A 24346-nucleotide genomic window follows, 5' to 3' on the forward strand; every position below is an offset into this window, starting at 1 on the left:
GTCAGTGATTTTAAACATTTTTGAGTTCTATGAGCTAATATACTCTTGGTTTCTGATAGTTATAGTTCTGATAGGTTTGGTGAATCACTACTCATTGCTAAATAAATAAATAACAGATCATTCTATGCAAGAAGGTAAAAGCGAACATTTTCTGACCATGTTTCATGTTACACCTACAATATCTCACAAAAGTGAGTACACCCCTCACATTTTTGTAAATATTTTATTATTTATCTTTCCATATGACAACACTGAAGAAATGACACTTTGCTACAATGTAAAGTAGTGAGTGTACAGCTTGGATAAGGGTCCTTTCACACGGCCGCTCCGTGTGAAAGGTCCGCTGCGGGACTTTTTTTTCTTTTCCACGGAGCAGATGACATATCTGTCATCCGCTCTGTGTGTCCGCATATCATCCCATCCGTTTGCGGATGATATGCGGACATAATGTAAGTATATGGCACTGCGGATGTCAGCGGATGACACCGCTGACATCTGATTTTCCTTCCTTTCCGTTTTTTACACGGAAGAAAAAATGGGGTTCTGTTCCATTCGAAAAAACGGAACAGAACTGAAAGGAGGAAAATCGGGTGTCAGCGGATGGTATTCCACTGACATCCGCAGTGCCATTCACTTACATTATGTCCGCAAATCATCCGCAAACGGATGGGATGATTTGCGGACACACGGAGCGGCCGTGTGAAAGGACCCTAACAGTGTAAATTTGCTGTCCCCTCAAAATAACTCCACACACAGCCATCATTTTCTAAACTGCTGACAACAAAAGTGAGTACACCCCTAAGTGAACATGTCCAAAATGGCCCAAATGTCAGTATTTTGTGTGGCCACCATTATTTTTCAGCACGGCCTTAACCCTCTTGGGCATGGAGTTCACCAGAACTTCACAGGTTGCCACTGGAGTCCTCTTCTAGTCCTCCATGACGACATCACGGAGCTGGTGGATGTTAGGGACCTTGCGCTCCTCCACATTCCATTTGAGGATGCCCCACAGATGCTCAATCGGGTTTATGTCTGGAGACATGCTTGGCCAGTCCATCACCTTTACCCCCAGCTTCTTTAGCAAGGCAGAGGTCACCTTGGAGGTGTGCTTGGGGTCGTTCCCATGTTGGAATGCTGCCCTGAGGCCCAGTCTCTGAAGGGAGGGGATCATGCTCAGCTTCAGTATGTCACAGTACATGTTGACATTCATGGTTTCTTCAAAGAACTGTAGCTCCCCAGTGCTGGCAGCATTCATGCAGCCCCAGACCATGACACTCTCACCACCATTCTTGACTGTAGGCAAGACACACTTGTCTTTGTACTCCTCACCTGGTTGTTGCCACTCACGCTTGACACCATCTGAACCAAATAAGTTTATCTTGGTCTCATCAGACCACAGGACATGGTTCCAGTAATCCATGTCCTTAGTCTGCTTGTCTTCAGCAAACTGTTTGTGGGCTTTTTTGTGCATCATCTTTAGAAGAGACTTCCTTCTGGGACGACAGCCATGCAGACTCATTTGATGCAGTGTGCGGTGTATGGTCTGAGCACTGACAGGCTGACCACCCACCCCTTCAACCTCTGGGAGCACTCATACGTCTAAGACAACTTCTGGATATGATGCTGAGCACATGCACTCAACTTCTTTAGTCGACCATGGCGAGGCCTGTTCTGAGTGGAACTGTGCTGCAACTCAGTTTCAGGGTCTTGGCAATCTTCCTTATAGCCTAGGCCATCTTTATGTAGAGCAACAATTCTTTTTTTCAGATCCTCAGAGAGTTCTTTGCCATGAGGTGCCATGTTGAACTTCCAGTGACCAGTATGATAAAGTGAGAGCGATAACACCAAATTTAACACACCTGCTCCCCATTCACACATGAGACCTTGTAACACTAACTAGTCACATGACACCTGGGAGGGAAAATGGCTATTTGGGCCCAATGTGGACATTTTCACTTAGGGGTGTACTCACTTTTGTTGCCAGCGGTTTAGACATTAATGGCTGTGTGTTGAGTTAGTTTGAGGGGACAGCACATTTACACTGTTATACAAGCTGTACACTCACTACTTTATATTGTAGTCATTGTGTCATTTCTCCAGTGTTGTTACATGAAAAGATATAATAAAATAATTACAAAAATGTGAGGGGTGTACTCACTTTTGAGAGATACTGTATGTTTAGGTTGTAACATGAAACAATCAGCATGCACAGTCCCAACTCCCCAAACCTCGTACCCCACCATTGCAAAGACCCTCCCCGACGGCTCCTGTCAAATTTGAATTTGGCGCGGCTGTGTGTGGCTGCACCCGCACAGCTGTGGCATTAATTGACAGAAAAGATGGACTGTAGTTCTCAATAAAGCAAGAGTGTTATGAAGTCACCACACTTGTAGTCCATTGATACTTTCTCTAGCTCCTTAGCTGAAGGTCTGTATCTCAGTATGGACCTGAGCTGGAGGAATAGCCTGCAAAAGCCAGAGCATTGCTCCCGTGATCCACTGATTGCAGTAGAAATGCTTTGCAGACTCAAATGCAAAACATACCAAATGCATGATTTTTATTTATTTATTTTTTTTAGCAGTACGGGTGCGATTGTTATTTTTGCAAAATGGGGAATTCTCCTCCGGTTTCTTTACAAAGGCCAGACCAAAGCATGTTTTATTCCTATTGATTGTTATGGGTACAAAGTTTGCATTGTTCAGTTTTCCTTATTGCACCATTATATTGAATAAGCATTTGCTACATGGACTGTATACTCTAGGGTGCAAAATATTTTCTATTTACAAATCCAAAGGCACAAAGAAAACTTCAGGCTGGTTCACATCTGAAGCACACAGGAACTCATGATTTCACGTTGCTGTGTGATTCAATGCGGTGCGATTTTCAGCCAATTCATTTGAATGAGCTGAAATCACAATGGATTACACCAAAAGTAGTGCATGCACTACTTTAAAAAAAAAAAAAAAAACACTGCAACCGGATCGCATAGTATTTCAGTATCATACAATCTGGTGCAGCCAAATGCACTGTATTTGCGATCTGCTTTTCTGGTGGACACCCGCAGCAGATCGCACACCCAGTGCATTTTGAACGCGGTGTGAGAAATGCGCACAGAACACAGGTTTCCTGTACCGCGTTCTGATGTGAACAAGCCCTAAGTGATATGTAGCCCCTGGAGTCGGTAAAGATGAGGCCTCACCTAGAAAAGGGACTTTTTGTGCCTAGCAGCCAGCTGGATTTCACTGACTATTTTCCTAATACAGTAAAAAAAAAAAAAAAAAAAACATATAATTGCCATGGTAACATAGTCATTTCTTTCATATACCCTTTGATGCCTAAGGACAGACAGGACTAACATGAAACCCAGAGCGGAGGGTTATTAGGGCAATTAGCCATGGTCACTAAGCATGCATTAGCTTTCATGTTTTGATGTAGGATTGACTATTAACCACTTAAGGACCAGACCTATTTCTGACAAGTCTGTATTTTTTGCCAGAAAACTACTTGGAACCCCTAAACATTATATCTTTTTTTTTTTTTTTTTTTAGCAGAGACCTTAGAGAATAAAATGGAGATTTTTACAATATTATATGTCACACCGTGTTTGCGCAGCGGTCTTACAAACGCATTTTTGTTTTGAAAAAATACACTTTTTTTGGTTTAAAAAAAACCCCAAAAAAACAGTAAAGCCAAATTTTGTGTATAATGTTAAAGATGATGTTACACCAAGTAAATAGATACCTAACATGCCATGCTTTAAAATTGTGCAAGCTCGTGGAATGGCAACAAACTACGGTAGCAAGCAGATAAAGTTATCTAACCTGTTGTTCATGATAGCCCCCAGCCAGAGGTTTCCCTAGGTTTGAATGGACATCTGCCATAGTCTGTGGGCACGTTGGTGTGAATTGACATCTGCCATAGTCTTTGTGTACGTTGGTGTGAATGGACATCTGCAATAGTCTGTGGGTACGTTGGTGTGAATTGACATCTGCAATAGTCTGTGGGCATGTTGGTGTGGATGAACATCTGCGATTGTCTTTGGGCACGTTGGTGCGAACGAACATCTGCGATAGGCTGTGGGCACGTTGGTGTGAATGAACATCTGCGATAGTCTGTGGGTACGTTGGTGCGAATGAACATCTGCGATAGTCTGTGGGCACGTTGGTGGGAATGGACATCTGCGATAGTCTGTGGGTACGTTGGTGTGAATGAACATCTGCGATAGTCTGTGGGCACGTTGGTGTGAATGGACATCTGCGATAGTCTGTGGGTACGTTGACGTGAATGGACATCTGCGATAGTCTGTGGGCACATTGGTGTGAATGAACATCTGCGATAATCTGTGGGTACGTTGGTATGAATGAACATCTGCGATAATCTGTGGGTACGTTGGTATGAATGAACATCTGCGATAGTCTGTGGGTACGTTGGTGTGAATGGACATCTGCGATAGTCTGTGGGCACGTTGGTGTGAATGAACATCTGCGATAGTCTGTGGGCACGTTGGTGTGAATGGACATCTGCTATAGTCTGTGGGTACGTTGGTGTGAATGAACATCTGCGATAGTCTGTGGGCACATTGGTATGAATGAACATCTGCGATAGTCTGTAGGCACATTGGTATGAATGAACATCTGCGATAGTCTGTGGGTACGTTGGTGTGAATGGACATCTGCGATAGTCTGTGGGTACGTTGGTGTGAATGAACATCTGCGATAGTCTGTGGGCACGTTGGTGTGAATGGACATCTGCGATAGTCTGTGGATACGTTGGTGTGAATGAACATCTGCGATAGTCTGTGGGCACTTTGGTGTGAATGGACATCTGCGATAGTCTGTGGGCACGTTGGTGTGAATGGACATCTGCGATATTCTGTGTGTACGTTGGTGTGAATGGACATCTGCGATAGTCTGTGGGTACGTTGGTATGAATGAACATCTGCGATAGTCTGTGGGTACGTTGGTGTGAATGGACATCTGCGATAGTCTGTGGGTACGTTGGTATGAATGAACATCTGCGATAGTCTGTGGGTACGTTGGTGTGAATGGACATCTGCGATAGTCTGTGGGTACGTTGGTGTGAATGGACATCTGCGATAGTCTGTGGGTACGTTGGTGTGAATGGACATCTGCCATAGTCTGTGGGCACGTTGGTGTGAATGGACATCTGCGATAGTCTGTGGGTACGTTGGTGTGAATGGACATCTGCGATAGTCTGTGGGCACGCTTACATGGGCAGCTTTAGAAACTTGTATTATAGACTGGAGCTGCTTTGTTTGCATGGCTCAGAATCAGATAAAAGAATTTCTTATGGTAGAGAAACCAAATCATTTTCTTAAATTGTCATATTCAATGCCCTATTTTGTTGTCTCTATATTTGTTTTTCTTCTTGATTGTTCCCGCCATAGGTTGCCTTATTATGCAGAAATAATTTCTTTAGCGTTGTAAATTGCTTTTTGTCTGGGGATGGCAAATTGTTTGCTTGTCTATAAATTGTTCTTGTCTGCTTGAATAAACAATGCTTACATTGCTCTCCCACTTGAACTACAAGCAGATTAAATGTATTTTTTTTTTCATTTCTAGATATGAATATGGAATTTAACCCCTCTGATCATCCTCGGGCAAGCACAATCTTCCTCAGCAAATCCCAAACAGATGGTGTGATATTCTACTTGTTCTTCTATCAAGCATGCCTAGTGTAAACTTACTGCCTGTGCAAAAGAATTAAAGGCTATCTTCACCTTTAGCAACGTGTTACATGTTACACCCGTGTTTAGGATGTTACATGTAGCTAAGCACCTCAACCTTCACCCCCTGAGCCCAGAGGAATCAGCGGGGGTTCTCCCCACCCCCCTCCCGCAGCCACTATCACATATAAAATGGCACAGCTGTGCAGGTCTCAATCCGCACATTTGCATAATTTATCTGTAAATGAAAAAACTACAAGTTCCACCTTCCACTGCAGCAGATTTACTTGTAGTTCTCCGGGGACTGCGAATTCAACTTTCTGCAGCTCAGCAACTGAAAGCCCTACAGGGGTATGGGCAGAGAGCTCTAGGAGCCTTTTATTGCACCTACCATCCACTGCAGGCTCCCACATTACAATAAATAAATAAATTTATTTTAAATGCTAAAACGTACGCTTTTATTATATTTTAACCAAAGGTGACTTTAGTCTTTAACTGCTTCAGCCCCGGAAGGTTTTACCCCCTTAATGACCACGCCATTTTTTGCGATTCGTCACTGCGTTGCTTTAACTGACAATTGCACGGATGTGCAACGTTGTACCCAAATACAATTGATGTCCTTTTTTCCCACAAATAGAGCTTTCTTTTGGTGGTATTTGATCACCTCTGCGGTTTTTTCGTTTTTGCGCTATAAACAAAAAAAGAGTAGAAAAAACACCAATATTTTGTACTTTCTGCTATAAAACATTCCCAATAAAAAATTTTAAAAAATTACACTTTTTTTTATCAGTTTAGGCCAATTTGTATTCTGCTACATATTTTTGGTAAAAAAAAAAAAAAATCCCAAAAAGCGTATAATAATTGGTTTGCACAAAAGTTATGTCATTTTTATTTATTGTAATTTTTTTACTAGTAATGGAGGCGATCTGCGATGTTTAGCGGGACTGTGACATTACGGGGGACAGATCAGACCCCTAACTGACATTTTTGACACTTTTTGGGGGGGACCAGTGACATTACTACAGTAATCAGTGCTAAAAATATGCGCTGTTACTGAAATAATGACATTGGCAGGGAAGGGGTTAACACTGGGGGTGAGCAAAGGGTTAAGTGTGTTCCCTAGATCTACGTGATTACGCACAGCCGAGCCGCAGTAAATTTGCGTGGGGGGTCGGCAAGTGGTTAGTAGATTTTTAGCAAAAACTAAAATTGATATTTGAGCCTTAAAGTATAACTAAAGGGAAGTTTTTTTTTAAATTTTGAATAGAGTGGGGAGAGATTAGAATGCTTGTCAGTTTGTATTGCTTTCTGTGCTCCTGTTACAGAGATTCTCCCCCTTATCTTATTTACCATTATCATAAAAAGTGAAAGTAAAACAAAATCTCAAATTTTGGGTTGCCCCCAGTAAAGTAATATTAGGGAAATCTTCCAATGGGGACACTAGTTCTGGTGACCTAGGGGTCCTTAAAGAATTTCCTTAATTTGCAGGGATTTTCTCTCACTTCCTGTTTGGCTATGGGACAGGAAGTGAAGGGAAATCTCTCCAATGGGACACAGATGACGAAAAAATACTGGCTGAGTTTTTTACCATCCCTTGCTCTATCCAGAAAAATGGAAAAAAGTGTTGTCTTTGGTTCTACTTTACGTTAAACTCAAACTAAACAATAAAATGGTGTCTCTTAATAAATGGTTTCACTTAAAGTGAGGTAGAACCCCACTTTAAGTGGAACAATAAAATTAACAAGGGGGCCCCCAGATCCTGGCTCTTCCTACCCATTCACCAAAAAAGTGTGCAAAAGTAATAAACACAGGAGACAGTTTTTGACAAATCCTTTATAAAAAAAATATAAAAATAGTGTCCCTCTTTGTAAATCCATTGTCAATCATGCCACCCGCCAGACCCAAAAAAATTAAGAAAATGATAAAAACGCTCTCGCCTCCTGGGAGGCCTCCTGCCATATGCCCGCTATGCGCTTTGACATTTCTTATATAAGCAAGGGATGGGGCCACCTGGCTACGTCACCTGGTGGCACCGCCCCTTCCTGACATCACAGACTGGTGCATGCTGGGCATGTGACATCGGAAGGGGGCGGGAGTTCAGGAGGGTGCGGGAGGAGCACTCGTTCACCTCCCCCCCCCCTTTTCTGACCTGCCAGGCTGCATGCCTGGATAGAGGTCTGGTATGCATTTGGGGGGGGGGGGGCCCACACTGTTTTTTTTTTTTTTTATTTTGGTGTGGAGTTCATACAATCCATACCAGACCTGAAGGGCATGGTATGGGCTGGGGGTGATCCCACGCCGTGTTTTTTTTCCAACTTTTTTCTATTGCTGGGCAATGCCAGCATTGTTTTCTTTACATTCATCTGTCAGTGGGGAAGCCCGCTGACAGAAGATGACTCATGGTTGTTAAGGACGCGGGCGGCCGGCTTCCTGGCCCGCTGCTTAACAACCAGCTATTTCTTCACACAATTCGAATCGTCAATCCTTTTTCCACCGATCTGAATTCTAATCATTCTGAAAGTTGAAATTCATTAGAAAATTAATATAAGAAACTAATTTTAACGAAAACTAAATGAAACTAAACTAATTCCATAATGACACCAATTTAGTAACATAACGAATCTATCGGAAACCAAACAAAACACATTTTTCTGTTGTGCACATGTCTAGAGAGGGGTAGAGTTTTGGACAAACTAAATCACACAGCAGCCTACTTCTTTTGGGGACTCCAGCTGTGTGCAGTGGAGGGGTCATACTGAGCTGCTGGGTGTATCATTTATCATATACTTTATATGTAGAGGCATGCAACTTCCCTGTTCATAGAAGAAGTATGGATGCTTATGAGAGGCAAAACGCCCAGAGAAGCCAATCAGTGACACCCCCTAAGTTAAATATCAGATTCTGGCAGACTGACCATTTACCAGCTCATTGAAACAAAAAATGCCCTAGGTTTGGGGCCAAATACAATAACATCTAGGAATTGTGTGTTCTTTCTGTATATTTATTCCCCTTATAACTATACAGATATTGTTTTAACTGTGCATGACTCTGCTACTGCCAAACTAATGTTTTTGTATTTTCACAGTGAGAGAAAAGCGAAAAAGCCTTTTTATAAATCACGTAAGTAATATTCAAGTAGAATATGTTAATTGCGCCATTGCCATAACCGTGTAGAACAGAATTTGTGGGCATATATATGCAGTTTTGTCAGCTCCAATGGATTTCACGTCATGGATCAGTTGAATCAGGTCAGCACTACAGGATAATGAAAAAGGGTAAAGTTTAAAATCAATTCCATAATTGTCAATAAAATGCAAAGAAGCTAACATGTTTCAGGAGACAAAACTCATTTATTATTTGTATTGTAGTACCAATAAAAGAATTTGCTTCTTTTTTTACCCTATACTGCTCCACGTTGACCTTATTCTACTGATCCATATACTGGACATGGCAGCATACTCCCCAGGTCATCTAGACACTTAAAGAGGATCTTCAGGCTGCATGAAAAATATTAAGTCAGGAGCTGCAAATATTGTAGCTGCTGACTTTTAATAAAACTACCACAAGAGGACACCGTTTTAAATTAGAGGGGCAAAGGTTTAAAAGTAATATGAGGAAGTATTACTTTACTGAGAGAGTAGTGGATGCATGGAATAACCTTCCTGCAGAAGTGGTAGCTGCAAATACAGTGAAGGAGTTTAAGCATGCATGGGATAGGCATAAGGCTATACTTCATATAAGATAGGGCCAGGGACTATTCATAGGATTCAGATATATTGGGCAGACTAGATGGGCCAAATGGTTCTTATCTGCCGACACATTCTATGTTTCTATGACTCATTAGGGCCGGTTCTTCACCGGTTTTTGGGTCCCCGGAACTAGCCTGTTAAGGGAAACCAGCTGCGACTCCTTGCCGGTTCCCAGCTGGCTTCCCACTGTACATGCGAAACCCCAGGTGCACTTTGTGATTGCTTCTGCAGCGTGGCTGACCTGTATAAAGTTCTGATTTAAGTGGGCCATACATGGATTGAAATTCAGCCGGTTCAGCATGGTCCCTTCTGAATTTCCATCCATGTATGGGCAGGGAGCTTGAACAGAAGTTGACCTACCAATTGACTTCTGTACACTCACCCTGTCATTTTCTTGTCATTTGATGAGTGCCACAGACCATGGCCAGCAGCGCTGATTAGTGTATACTGACAGCAGGGAAGCCTCTCCACTGTCACAATACAATAGCGCTGTGGGGAGGATTTACCATCCACCTCAAATGTGTGGATGGGGGAATCAAATCATCTTTTTTTTTTTTGTTCAACCCACTGGTCAGGCAGGATCTACAAAAATTTAATTTTTTTGAAAATCTCACATTTTAATGGAGATTTCCCTAAAGGAAACATATTTTGGTAGAAATAAGCGGTTTGCTGTTGCTGACCTCCGTCTAAGAACAATAGTCGCCTGGCTATTTCTGATGTCAATGTTTGGGGTGTGATTTACTAAAGGCAAATAGACTGTGCACTTTGCAAAGTAGTTGCTCCAGAGCTTAGTAAATTAGGTAAAGTTTTACTTTACAAAGAATATCCAATCACGTGGAAGGAAAATAAAATAGAAAAGCATTTTTACTTGCACATGATTGGATAATGGCAGTCAGCACAGCTTCTGCTAATTTACCAAGCTCTGGAGCAACTGAACTGCACTGTACAAAGTGCACAGTCTATTCGCCTTTAGTAACTCAACCCCTTTGAGTTGCATACATGGAACCTGCATCTAGATTACAAAGTTAAAATTAAATCGGAACTCTTGATCTGCACATTTACTCTAGATCTGGGCCTAACCTGATTGAATCCTCCATTCTTCTCTATGGAGCAGCGGATGTACAGTAAAGGGACATGTGTCTGTTTACACCCACCTACATCCAATCCGATTTGCTAAAAACAGATGGATGGGGATCCTTTCTCCTTCCATCCAGCAATTCAGATCTGATGGCAGATGGGTGTAAGCAGACAGGTGGTCTGTTTACACCCGACCACCCTTCGAGAAGAGTAATCTGTATCTGCTCCACTTATGCAGAGCTCAGCAATAGTCATTGGACAGATCCCCTGCTGAGGAAGCGGATCACAGGCTGAGTCCCCCCGTGTGAATGGACCCTTAGGAAGCAATTCAATTATCATGATAGGGCAACCAGAAGTTTCAGGAGAGAACAACATTTTGCGCCCTCTGTACTGTCTCTTTGCCTCTTTTGTTCCTTCTCTGATCTTGTTTCACTTTGCAACTATGGCCTGTCTACTCTAACATACCTACCTCTCTGTGCCATCTTAAGAGCATTAAAGGGCCCGGGCAATGCAGTGCACTGGGGCCCTGCCTACACAATCGCCCATGAGAATAAAAATGCAAATTATCGATAAGGGGATATTTATTGGTACAGTAGTGCCAGGCTAATGACAGCTTCCAAGTTTGGCGACTGGGTCCAGTGAACACATACACGGACAGGAGTTGGACTCGATTGTCCTGTGTGTGCCTGTTCCCCTGAAAGCGGACAGGCATTCCTTCAGTTGTGGCCTCCCCCTCCATAGCCCAAGTGGCCTAACAGCAACGCAGGGCCGATAGGCGCATGCCACCTGCTAAGTTCGGTGGCTGGATGCACACGGGAATCGGGACTCATGCTTGGCTGGGGCTGGGTCACTGGGCAGGTGAGGCCCTCCCGGGCATGTGGGGCCCCTGGGCAACTGCCCAGCGTGCCCATTCAGTAACATGGCCCTGCTACCTCTTACTACACTTATTTTACTGTGCAGTGTGATTCTCTCTGGACAGTAGTAGAATAGTAGTTGCCATTGAAAGTCTGGCTCCAATAACAAAGTGAAACTAAATCCAAAGGGCACAGAAGAGTGTTTTCTGGCTAATAAAGGTATCCGGCATCTTGCAGCATCTGCTATAGGACAGCATGTTTAATGGTGTACAGGTTCACTTTAAGGGCCTGTGTAGGTGGTTTGTTCTTTGATTTAGGATTTTAAAGCAGTTTGGAAGGAATTTGAATGCAGGATTTGGCTTTTAATTTGGATTGTATGGCAATGCAGTTATGGATTGGATTTCCTTTGCATTTTGGTAAACACGGCATGTTCTATTCTGCTGTGTCTTAAGTGGTCAGCTTTTATTGATTTATGTAAAACCTTTATCCCAAAAGTAAAAAAAAAAAAAGCTGGAACTACTAATAAAGTATTATCTAGAGTTTGGCTTCAATTTATTAGTGTATTTAAATCTGCTAGGGTATCTAACACTCCCCTCCCCCCAGACTGGCAATGCTGCTGTCTCCTGTGCCCCCTGTGTTACTTCATCCAGAGTGGAGGCACTCTAATACAGGAGGTTTATACTGGCCAGATCATCAGATGAAGACAAAGGGAAAAACAAAAAAAAACAGAAAACGAATGCAGCCACCACATCTAATGATTGGTAAGCTGCAGTATATTACATTTTTGGTTTTGGGTTGAATACTGCTTTCATTTCCACTTGGAGAAGCGTATAAAGATCCTTAACCTGTGTTTTAAAACGCAAAAGGAGTTGATATCATTGCGTATGCTGCCGAGCATCTACAGTGATCAACTTTTCCACAGCAAAGACAGTGAATGGCGATCGCACCAAATGAAGGTCAGATACAGAGGGCACATCTTCCATTTCCCAATACACTGAGATAAATGGCTCTGAGCTCCCTTATTAACCCCTGTCAATGCTGCTAAAAATATTCTGTTTTCATTGCAGTAAACATTCATGATTGGACTTTCACTGAAAGGAAATTATAAGTATTTCTACGTAGATATACAGATATGACTGGCTCATAGGAATAAATGTTATCATCCTGTAATTAAAGCCTAACTGGAACTTAATCCCACGCTCTCAATGCTCCTACCTGTGGGCCTTCCCAGCAGTATATATATATATATATATTTTTTTTTTCTCTCTTTTTTTTAATACCGCTTTGGTCCTCAGACCAAATGTAGGCTGCCGTGGTGACGTCACCATAGAGGTGGGCCCATTATTCTCTGCACTCACGGGATCTCCTCTGTCTTCTGAACTGATTGACGTTGGGCATCATTCAACCCAGAAGACCGAGGACAACTTCTGCGGTGTACAAAAAAAAAAAAAATAGCATAGGCTTTCTCTGCTGCACAGTGATTGTGTTTTACTTCTCTTAAAGTGTTTCTAAACCCACAACAGTAAAATCAGTCTGTATATCCAGTAAAGCATGCTTGTTATACTCACTGTGGAACCTAAGGGGTTAATCCCCTGCATCCTCTATAAAAATGCTGATTGATCCGGTCTTCTCTGATCCTCCCCTTTTTCCATTATCCCCAATCCATCTCCTGATAGTAAAGAGCCTTGGGGGCACTCTGCACATGCTCAGTTTGGTGTGTATTGCTAGCGAGTTTTTTTTTTTGGGGGGAGGGTGCATGTGATCAGCACAGGGCCAATCAGCACTGTCCAGACAGAGGGTCAGGGGTACTGCAGCCTTATTGGACAGTCAGAGGGGAACAAAAACTCCTCCAAGTTTTAACCAGACACTGATAGAAGTCACAAGACTGCTAAATGCTGCTGATGGGAAAAGGTATTTGGCAGTTTATATTTACTAAAATAAATGAATTTCCGTGTACTGTGGGAGACCAGATATAGTGAATGCAGGCTACCGGGTTTATTAACACTTTAATATCTTACTGCAATTCTATTTGCAGAAAAAAAAACTTGCGCTGAAAGTAATGTGTAGACTGCCAAAGCTGACCTCCTTCTAAAAATGCTATGGGGGGTGGGGGGGGGGGGGGGGAATTACTAAAACTGTACTTGACACCCAGGGCTGTTGGCAAAGTTATATTATTCAGTAATAATAAACCAAACAAATAATAATGGGCAGAAAAGTGTAGGTTGTTAAAACTGTGCTCCTGTTACATTAGTGCTCAATTTAAAAGTGACCCTTACATTGGTAGTCAGTGTAGTGCCCTCCATACACTGGTGTTGATTGGAAAGAATGCCCCTACATTGGTGGTCAGTGGGAAGAATGCGCCTTACGATGGAGGTCAGTGGAAAGAAAACTCCTTACATTGGTGGTCAGTGGGAAGAATGCGCCTTACGATGGAGGTCAGTGGGAAGAATGCTCATTACATTGGTGGTCAGTGGGAAGAATGCACCTTACATTGGTAGTTAGTGGGAAGAATGATCCTTACATTGGTGGTCAGTGGGACGAATACTCCTTACATTGGTAGTTAGTGGGAAGAATGATCCTTACATTGGTGGTCAGTGGGAAGAATGCGCCTTACGATGGAGGTCAGTGGGAAGAATGCTCCTTACATTGGTAGTTAGTGGGAAGAATGATCCTTACATTGGTGGTCAGTGGGACGAATACTCCTTACATTGGTAGTTAGTGGGAAGAATGATCCTTACATTGGTGGTCAGTGGGAAGAATGCGCCTTACGATGGAGGTCAGTGGGAAGAATGCTCCTTACATTGGTAGTTAGTGGGAAGAATGATCCTTACATTGGTGGTCAGTGGGACGAATACTCCTTACATTGGTAGTTAGTGGGAAGAATGATCCTTACATTGGTAGTTAGTGGGAAGAATGATCCTTACATTGGTGGTCAGTGGGAAGAATACTCCTTACATTGGTAGTTAGTGGGAAGAATGATCCTTACATTGGTAGTTAGTGGGAAGAATGATCCTTACATTGGTGGTCAGTGGGAAGAATACTCCTTACATTGGTGGTAAGTGGGAAGAATACTCCTTACATTGGTAGTTCGTGGGAAGAATGATCCTTACATTGGTGGTCAGTGGGAAGAATACTCCTTACATTGCTGGTCAGTGGGAAGAATACTCCTTATATTGGTGGTCAGTGGGAAGAATGCTCCTTATATTGGTGGTCAGTGGGAAGAATGCTCCTTATATTGGTGGTCAGTAAGAAGAATGCTCTTTTCGATGGTGGTCAGTGGGAAGAATGCTCTTTTCGATGGTGGTCAGTGGGAAGAATGCTCCTTACATTGGTGGTCAGTAGGAAGAATGCTCTTTTCGATGGTGGTCAGTGGGAAGAATGCTCCTTTCATTGGTGGTAAGATGGAAAATTGCTTAATCCTCAAGGAAGCCTTAGAAACTTCTGGAGCAGCTCCAGGGTTCCCCATACTACTGTTTGGGAAGGGCTAGGCTAGAGGGTGGGGTATGGGACACCAACTCTCGCGGGCAAATAATTAATGGGAAGCTGATTATGACATCACAGCCTGCTAAATTTTACTCCACCGATGGCAATGGCTGTGCATGAGCAACAGTCTTATAATGGTCAATGACCACTGAATACATGAAATAATTGAAAAAGGGAACTTTTTTAACGTTTGATATTATAACTGATTACTTAGAACCTGCTTGCACTACACTCTGACTGTGTACATCTACAAATTTCACATGTATTTTAAGGCTCTCGGACTGATTCGCTTTGTCCCATGGCCATCTCACCCCCGTGTAATGTATAATAGATAACGTTTTGCTTCCTGGTGTTATTGTGTCATTTCACGTGCCAGCTACGTTTGAGCCTTATGCTGCAGCCCTAATGTGTTGGGGCAGCTTTAGGTCCCTTTTACACAAGCGGAATGTTGGTTTCATCAGTTCAGTCATGTTTTTTCCACGAAAAAACGGATGAAGTTTACATCAGTTTTTCATCCTTTTTATATTCGTTTTTTTACATCCGCCAGCTAAAGTCCTTAAAGTGGAACTTTCACCTAAAAGAGGAAGTTCCACTCTTCCTCCTCATACCCCCTTCTACTTTTACATTTGGCAGATTTTTTTTGGGGGGGAGAGAGCGGATACCTGATTTTGACAGGTACCCACTCCCCCACTTCAAGGTTTCTAGGACAATATCCTCCCTGGACAATATCCCCCTAGACAATATCCCCCTAGACAATATCCCCCCTCTAACCCTAACCCTCTAACCCTATGTGCAGGGGGATGTTTTCCGGAGGGATATTGTCCCGGGGGGATATTATTCAGGGGGATTATGTCCAGGGGGATGTTTTCCGGGGGGATATTGTCCCCGGTGATATTGCCCGGGGGATAATGTCCAGGGGGATATTGTCCTGATACCACTTCAAGGCAGATCGCTGTAGCAATCTGAGCGGAATTTTGGCCCCTCTCGCAGGTCCCAGAAGACTGCGGAACCAAAGCTGTAAGACTTCCCTGCCAGTTTCCCTTCGTTTCCTGTGCTTACACCTGAAGCCGATTGAAGAATCGGCTTGGGTGACACAGGTCCCAGAAGACCATGGGACCGATCACAAACCACAGCGCGGCTCATGCATGCGCAGTTGGAAGAGGGCTGTGAAGCCACAAGGCTTCACTGCTGGTTTCCCTTAGTGAAGATGCCGGCGTGTCTACATCCAAAGCTGATTGAAGAATTAGCTCGGGTGAGGACATCGTTGGATCCTGGGGGCAGGCAAGTGTCTCTATATTACGTCAGCAGCTACAGTACAGTATTTGTAGCTGCTGACTTTGATTTTTGTGGGAGGAGACTGGAGCTCCTCTTGGGTCCACTTGTGTCCTGGAGCCATTTTTTCATGCAAAAACTGACTGCTTGACCGTTTACATGTTTTTCATCCAATCTGGGTTTTTCTTAGTGAAAGAAAGATAGGGCTTCGATCCCTCCCATAAAAGGGATGTTGACGAAAATGGATGTAAATGGATGATCATCTGTTTAGATCTGTTTTTTTCCATAGAGATGAATTGATGTCTGTTGTTCATCCGTCAACGGATGGATGAAAGCCAGAGGACCGGTCCGCACGTGCAAAAGGGGCCTTGGGATAAACTGTGGTGTCACAATTTTACAATTCTTGCATTCTCTGATTTATTCTTGTGTCGAATCAGAAAAAGACACACCTTCTGACTGACTAATGCTGAGCCAAGAGGTTTACGGTTGTGGAAGGGGAGAACCTGGGCTGCTGGAGAGATATAATACACTTTTTGTTTGAACTGTGGATTTGACATAATGTTTGCTTCCTTTAATTGGACGGTTTCTTTGCCTTTCTCTGTAGCATCCTCCTGGACAGTTGAGAAGAAAGTACAGCTCTTGTTCTACTATTTACCTTGACGACAGCACAGTCAGCCAACCTAACCTCAAGTATACCATTAAATGGTAAGCCTGCCCATTTTTTCTTATTTTGGATGATACCCGAATATGCCATTGATCGAAGAAAAAAGTGACGGAAGAGGCCAAGATGGTAGATGGAGCTTTTTATTGAAATAGAATTATATTGTAGACATCTGATTTGGCAGAATACAGATGTGGGATGTAGGGTTCTAGTAGCAGGACATGGTTCTGTAAACCAGTGGTCCTCAACTCCGGTCCTCAGGGCCCACTAACAGGCCAGATTTTAGGTATTACCTTGGGGAGATGCAGACTAGAGTACTGCAATCACTGAGCAGCAAATGATATCACCTGGGATGTATTTCAGTTATCTTGCAAACCTGGCCTGTTAGTGGGCCTGTAGGCCAAGGTTGAAGACCACTGCTGTAAACCACTCAGGCTACCATGTGTTGGGAACTCCAGATCTCAAGCATGCTGGTCACAAGGTTGTCCCCAGACCCCCTGCTAAAGTTTTCTTTATGCTGCTTGTATAGTGTGAGCAATGTACGCTTCTCATAACTTCCACACCAGGGACTATATATTGTTTCTAGAAGCATTTATTTCCTATTCCTTTTACACGTGTGCTTTCCTGTGGAAACAAATGTACATCCAGTTAACCACTTGACCTCCAGAAGATTTACCCCCATTTTTTTCTATACAGCACTGCGTTACTTTTACCAGTTCTGGACTGGAAGGATTTGCCCCCTTAGTGCCGGTTCACATTAGTGCGATCACAGAGATCGCATGTAATTCGGAGCGCACTGCTCCTAAATTTAACTGCGATCTCTCTGGGGTGCAAATTTCAGCCATACACTTTGTATGGCTGAATTCACACCGCAATCGCACTAAACACGCACTTAACACGCACTTGACCCTTTTTTTTTTATCCGCAGCAGAATCGGATCGCATGGAGGTTCACAATAGTGCGATCGGATTCTGTTCGAACTTACAGATCGCACTGCTATATGCGATCTCAACTGGGGGTGTCGTTAACTTTTAATTGACACCCCCTGCGTATCACATATGGTAGTGTTAACTGCCAGGGGTGCGGATGCGATGCGGGAACAATCTGCATATTCGCAGCGTTCCCGCATCGCAGAAGTGTGAACCGGGACTAAATGACCAGGCCATTTTTTGCGATTTGGCACTGCGTTACTTTAATGGACAATTGCGCGGTCATGCAATGCTGTACCTAAATAAAATTGATGAGCTTTTTTTTGGTGGTATTTGATCACCTGTGCGATTTTTATTTTTTGCGCTTTAAACAAAAAAAAAAAAAGCGACAATTCTGACAAAAAAAAAAAAAAACATTTTTCACTCTCTGCTATATGACATTCCCCCCCAAAAAAATTTAAAAATCTATTTTTTTTTTCATCCTTTCAGCCCAATTTGTATTCTGCTACATATTTTTGGTAAAAAAAAATAGCAATAAGCGTATTTCGATTGGTTTACGCAAACTAGGGGAAAGATTTATGTCATTTTTATTTATTTATTTATTTTTACTAGTAATGGAGGAGATCTGCGATTTTTAGTGGGACTGCAACATTGCGACGGACAGATCGGACCCCTAACTGACATTTTTTACACTTTTGGGGGAACCAGTGACATTACTACAGTAATCAGTGCTAAAAATATGCACTGTTACTGTAATAATGACATTGGCAGGGAAGGGGTTAACCTAGGGGTGATCAAAAGGTTAATTGTGAGCCTATGGGGAGTGTTTTCTAACTGTCGGGGGGGAGGGACTTGAATTGAAATGACCACACAGTGGTGTAGTGGTTAGCACTTTCACCTAGCAGCAAGAGGGTCGCTGGTTCGAATCCCAACCGCGTCACTACCTGCCTGGAGTTTGCATGTTCTCCCTGTGCCTGCGTGGGTTTCCTCCGGGTACTCCGGTTTACTCCCACACTCCAAAGACATGCTGGTAGGTTAATTGGATCTTGTATAATATTGGCCCTACTATGTATGTATGAATGTGAGTTAGGGACCTTAGGTTGTAAGCTCCTTGAGGGCAGGGACTGATGTGAATGTGCAACGTATACGTAAAGCGCTGCTTAAATTGACAGCGCTATATAACAGAGAAAAATATATAAGTATATTCCCGCACCAAATGGAGAATCCTAGAGTTTCTGAATAAATAAATAATTAAATAAATAAATAAATATATGTGTTGCAGCTGCTATAGTGAAAGTGCGAGTGCTCAAGTGTAAGTGGAGTAATCAAATATATGATTACCTATAGCGCTTGCAAAAATGTTGAATATTTTACTAATAATCTATAAGACTGTAATATCAAACTAATAAAGCGCATATATATCCCCATGCTCTATTGTAAAAATGAACGGATACACTTAAAATATAAATAATTAAATACAGTATATAATATTCAATAAATTTGTAAATTCATATAGTGCCAAAAAGTTCATAAAATTAAGTCTATATATAAAAGAGTCCGTTGTTTAAAGTGAAGTGACTTCTTATTAATAAATAAAGGTGCAAAGTGAAAAGTGCAAAGTGAAAAGTGCTAAGTGCTGTAGTGATAGATCTTCCACTCTATCCCTGGTGTCAGTCCTTATGCTCCTCTGTGACAAAATAGAGAGATTTCACACTCAGCAGATTGTGTGGGCCCTATGTGCCAGTGCTGTATTTTGGCCTAGGCCAACAAGGCCCAGGCCTAGGGCGGCACTTTGCAGGGGGGCAGCAACAAAGCCACCCCCCTCCACCTGAGACTCTATTTGCCACTGGTTGCTAGAGCCACCTCTCTCACCCCCCTCTCTCTCACCGCCCCTCTCTCTCTCTCTCACCCACCCCCTCCCTCTCTCTCCCACCCCCTCCCTCTCTCTCCCCCTCTCACCTCCCTCGTGAGATCTCAGGAGTTCATGCTGGGACTTGTAGTCCTTCAATTTTGGAGGGAATCACATCCGTTAAAATAGAAGTGGGACAAATTTACATGGGGGGGGGGGGGCACCCAATTTTAGCCTTGCCTAGGGCAGCACAAAACCACAATACACCACTGCTATGTGCCTTATGACACTAGGACCGCCAGAGCTTTGTGACCCCCAGGGTCTGGGTGCGTTCCCTCCATGTGGATACTTTCTCCTATAAGGGCTCTCCTCCTGCCGCCAACTTCCAGCTTAGCAATGCAGGAAATGCTACTTTGAAAGTCACATAAACGGCTGGGCGGGGCCACGACAACTCCTTCATTTTCCTTTCTTAGACACCGCTGTCACCATAGCTGTTGATTTTGTTCCTCCCCACACAAGATAACAGTAATATTCTAGTATTAAAATGCTGGAACGCCTCCGGTTTGTAGTTGGGTCTTCGCCCCAAGGTTTAACAGTACTTGTTAAGTCCTGTTTCTTGCAGCCTCCAGCCAAACTCACAGCTCTCCAAACAGGTGCATACACCAACTCCACTTTATGCCCATTTTGCGCTGTGTATTACCATCTTTGACATTTAACCCTTTGATTGCCCCTGATGTTCCCTGCCAGTGTCATTAGTACAGTGACAGTGCATATGTTATTAGCACTAATCACTGTATTGATGTCACTTAGTGTCAGATTTGTCCACCGCAGTGTCGCAGTTCTGCAAAAAATTCACCGTTTGCTGCCATTACTAGTATAAAAAAAATAAAAAGTCCAAAAAATCTACGCTTATTAGGATTTCTTTTTATGTGCAATAGCGCGGAAAGAGCTGTGCCGAGAGCCCGCTCCCAGCGCAGTTACTGGCAAGTAACCGAAAGCTCCTGTTTGCAATCACGACGGTCACATGACCATAAGCCCCGTCTCTGGGCATTCTAAAGCCCTTAAAGGGTCGGCAGACGATGGCTCTATGAGGTTAAGGTAAAAAAAAAAAAAGTTTAGACTTTAAGGACCACATCCCTGTGTGCTGCAGCACTGGTGTAAGGCCCCTTTCACACCATCGGACTGATGGTGTCTGCCTGTCCCTTTTTCAGGCAGACCTGATCGGACCACCTATTGTCCTCTATGGGGAGGCGAATATCAACAGACATGTGCCTGCTGACATCCGATCTAACAATCTGCTGAAAACAGACGTATGGCGATACTTTCACCATCTGTCCAGCTGGTGGGATCGGAAGAAAACGGACAAGCTGTCCGTTTTCATCCAAATTCCCTATAGAGGAGCACGGGAATCTGACAGATCCGTCCCTGCACAGTGAGCGGAGACGGACCTTTCATCCGCCTACTCAGTGGAGGGATCCCCGCTGAGCAAGCAGGGTCCATCAAAATGCATCTGCCCTGTGTAAAAGGTGCCTAAGTGCAAGGAAAACCACATGAACCCTTTGGGCTCAATTTCACCCGAACATGATGTGGTCAAAATGCACTAGGTGTGCAATCTGCTGCCGGTGTCAAAGTAATCCTACTGACACCTGCTTAAAACCATGTGAAAATACACTGCGCTAACTGTAGTTATAAAGCTGCCAGCACTACAATTGGCATAAAATTGTCTACAAATCACATACAGAAAAAGTGCAGCGCTAAATGAAACAATAAATACATATAACTGTGATGATATAAATCAAAAAAGTGCAAATGTATCACAAAAAGTCCGAAGTAAATATGACATAGTGACGAAATACTGGAAACCAAAGTGAAGCTGAAGAGTTCTGATATCCAAACTCATCAGTGAAAAAAGGGGACCCAGCACCAATATAAAAGGCAAATGGGCTCACCAGAAGATATGGACCCAGGTACCTTACAGTAAATGGGTGAAATAGGCTACATAATCCTCACAAGGGAAAATGGCTCGATCGTGGATGGTGGTCGATCAAATTAATCCATATGTTCCTGGGTTATGGTGTCTTGGTCTCACGGAAGCACACTAATATAGAAAGTAGTGATCGACCCATGTCATTTTTTTTATTGCCGATACCGATATTTTGGTCATCACCTATCGGTATCGGTTTCGGCCGATATGCGCCGATATTTTTGTACATTACATTTTTTTTTGACAGGTACTCTTGTGGATGGATCTGGGGGTCTAAATGACCCCAAACCGCTCCTCTGCACTTAAAAGCATTCAAAACGCCAAGTTTGGCTGTTTTGAATGCTGTAATTTTTTTTTAATTTGGCGCAGAGTAGGACGCAGACATGGAGACCCTATCAGAGCCGAATGCGGCTTTGATCGGGTTTTAGGCGGCCCTGCAGGCTGGTTGCCCGGATCTCTCAGTGGGACGGGAGACCCGGGCGAGCCGTGGAAGGCGGCAGGAGGGGGAGACGTCCCCTCCCGCTCCTTGTAATGACAGCCGAGTGGCTTCTCAGCCGCATCAGTTGTCATTACAAGAAAGCCGACCATTGGCTATGGACGCCGGTACCGGGGTGATGCCTCTAGCTGCAGGCATCACTCCGGCACAATCACTTCAATAATCTCGGCAATATCGGTAACCTCTGGGGCCGATTCCGATATATCAGGGAAAGTGCAGATCAGCCCTCGATTTATCGGCTTTGCCGATAATCGGTCGATCTCTAATAGAAAGCAAGCCAAAGTGCACATACATAGTGTAAAACTGCTTCAATAAAATGTATTTCAAATGGTAAAAACACTTACAAACATCTGCAGATAACCACCATGTAAAACCAGAGTAATCACTGACAGGAAAACAGGGCTGACGCGTTTTGTCAGAGGATTTTTTTCACTGGCATTCCCTTTGAAAAAGTAATTTATGACGAAACGCGTCAGTGCCGTTTTTTTCCTGCACTTTTTTGTATGCGACACCTGCTTCTACATTTTATCATGTCATTTAATGATTGTTCTGTTTAAGAAAGTTAAAGCACATATTTCTCTTTTACAGCGTAGCGCTTGCAATATACTACCACATAAAAAACAGGTACGTAACTAAAAAATATATATTTACAGTCAAAGTTTACATTTTCGGAGTGTTTCTGCCTGTATGATCTCTGCATGATATTGTTCACTTCCTGAGTTATATTTTACTGTTTCTTTTCTCGCCTTCCTATGATCCCATTCTGGTTTTACCAATATTACTGGTTTCCATGGATGAGCTGAACTGGTTATAATGGGTGTAGCAGATAACAGTTATCTGCATTCCTGCTGTTCTGACATCATCATCATCAGAACAGCAGGTTTGTAAGCAAATGCAACGTGTACTAAAAGTTGTGGGGGAGGGGAAATATGCTACATACCCTAGTTGGTGAACTTCTGCACACTTTAGGGCTTGTTCACAGCGTCCGGCACATTATACCAAGGCTGTGAAGGAAGCCGTGCCGATGCTTTATAATGACGCGCCTCACTTTACACTTTTTTTTCTTTTTTTTCCACTTTATTAAAAAGCTCGCACAAAGACATTTCATTCATCTTTATTCCCTGCAGTGTGTTGCGGTGTAGTGCATCCCAACTTGCTATACTGAATAAAGTACAGCATGTCCTATTGGTGCGCACAGCAACGCAAATGAACTAATAGTTGCCTTGCCTTTGCATGTTGCTATCGTAAGAAAACACAGCACAACATAGCACAATGGGGCTGTTGTGAATGAACCCCGAGCATTCTCTGTCTTGGAAATGTATTTACTTTAAAGAAGTTTTGGGACTGCAAGTGCATGCCTTCTTCTAAAAATGCTAAATGCCTGGCTGTGTCTGAGTTTAGTTTTTTTAAATCAAAGTCCAGGAACAAGCATGCCAAGTGTCAGAAATTGTCAGAACTATTATGTCTATTTTTTTTATTGGTCAGCGACTCAGACAACAAGTTAGAGCATCAAGATGACAGCCAGGGAAATAACATTCTTAAAGATGAATTCCAGGTATGGTATATTTTTACATAGTTACATTAGGCTTGGTTCACACCTATGCAGTTTGCGTTTGATTTGTTTTTGCAGTGCTTTTTGCTGTGCGTTTTTTGACACGTTTTGCATTTTGCATTTTTTATGCTTTTTTTTTCTTTGGCCAAAGAGTAAAACCGCAAAACACTGCAAAAACGCACTACATGCTTTTCTGCAGCTTCTCTATTAAAGTCTATTGAACCAAAAATGCACCGTTTTGCCAGACCCTTTCCAAAAATGTAGCAGCTGAAAAAAGCCTTGATGTGAACATGTTCCATAGGAAACCATGTAATATTGACTGTAGTGCGTTTCTGCAAAAAGCACAAAAAAAATGCAAAGGTTCGAACCAGGCCTAAGTCCAGCTTGTACCAATGTAACTATGCAAATACTACACCTGGCCAATGCCCCTGCAAGCCAGAAATCACAGAAGTAGACACTTCTACTCTCCAGTTATTTACACTTGAATCCTGCGGTAAGTGTCTGGGATGCTGCATTCTCAGCACAGCAGGTTGGCTGCTCAGCATGGGCACCATTAAGGCTCATTTACATATAGGCGTTTCTGCATCACGGGCAGAATTGCTGCGATTCTTCCTGCGATTCCGAACCATTGCAAGTCGCAGGACACCCGCGATGCCCCATGACTTGCAATGGCACCCCAAACGCGACACGGTTTTGCCGCGATTGTTGCCTGACGAATCGCGGAAAAATCGTGCAAACATAATTGCGGGATGCC

General features: G+C 43.2%; 1 protein-coding gene across 1 annotated transcript in view; it reads left to right on the plus strand.

Annotated features, from left to right (window-relative positions):
- Positions 1–24346, plus strand: part of CCNY (cyclin Y) — a 241559-nt gene that overhangs the window by 186853 nt on the left and 30360 nt on the right. The window contains exons 2-5 of the mRNA XM_082259827.1: positions 5583–5657; positions 8772–8806; positions 16726–16826; positions 22629–22664. Of these exons, the coding sequence (XP_082115953.1) occupies positions 5583–5657; positions 8772–8806; positions 16726–16826; positions 22629–22664 (247 nt within the window). The remainder of the gene's footprint in view (positions 1–5582; positions 5658–8771; positions 8807–16725; positions 16827–22628; positions 22665–24346) is intronic.

This window comes from Pelophylax lessonae, assembly GCF_965119305.1.
Source record: "Pelophylax lessonae genome assembly, chromosome: 5".
NCBI classification, from domain to species: Eukaryota; Metazoa; Chordata; class Amphibia; order Anura; family Ranidae; genus Pelophylax; species Pelophylax lessonae.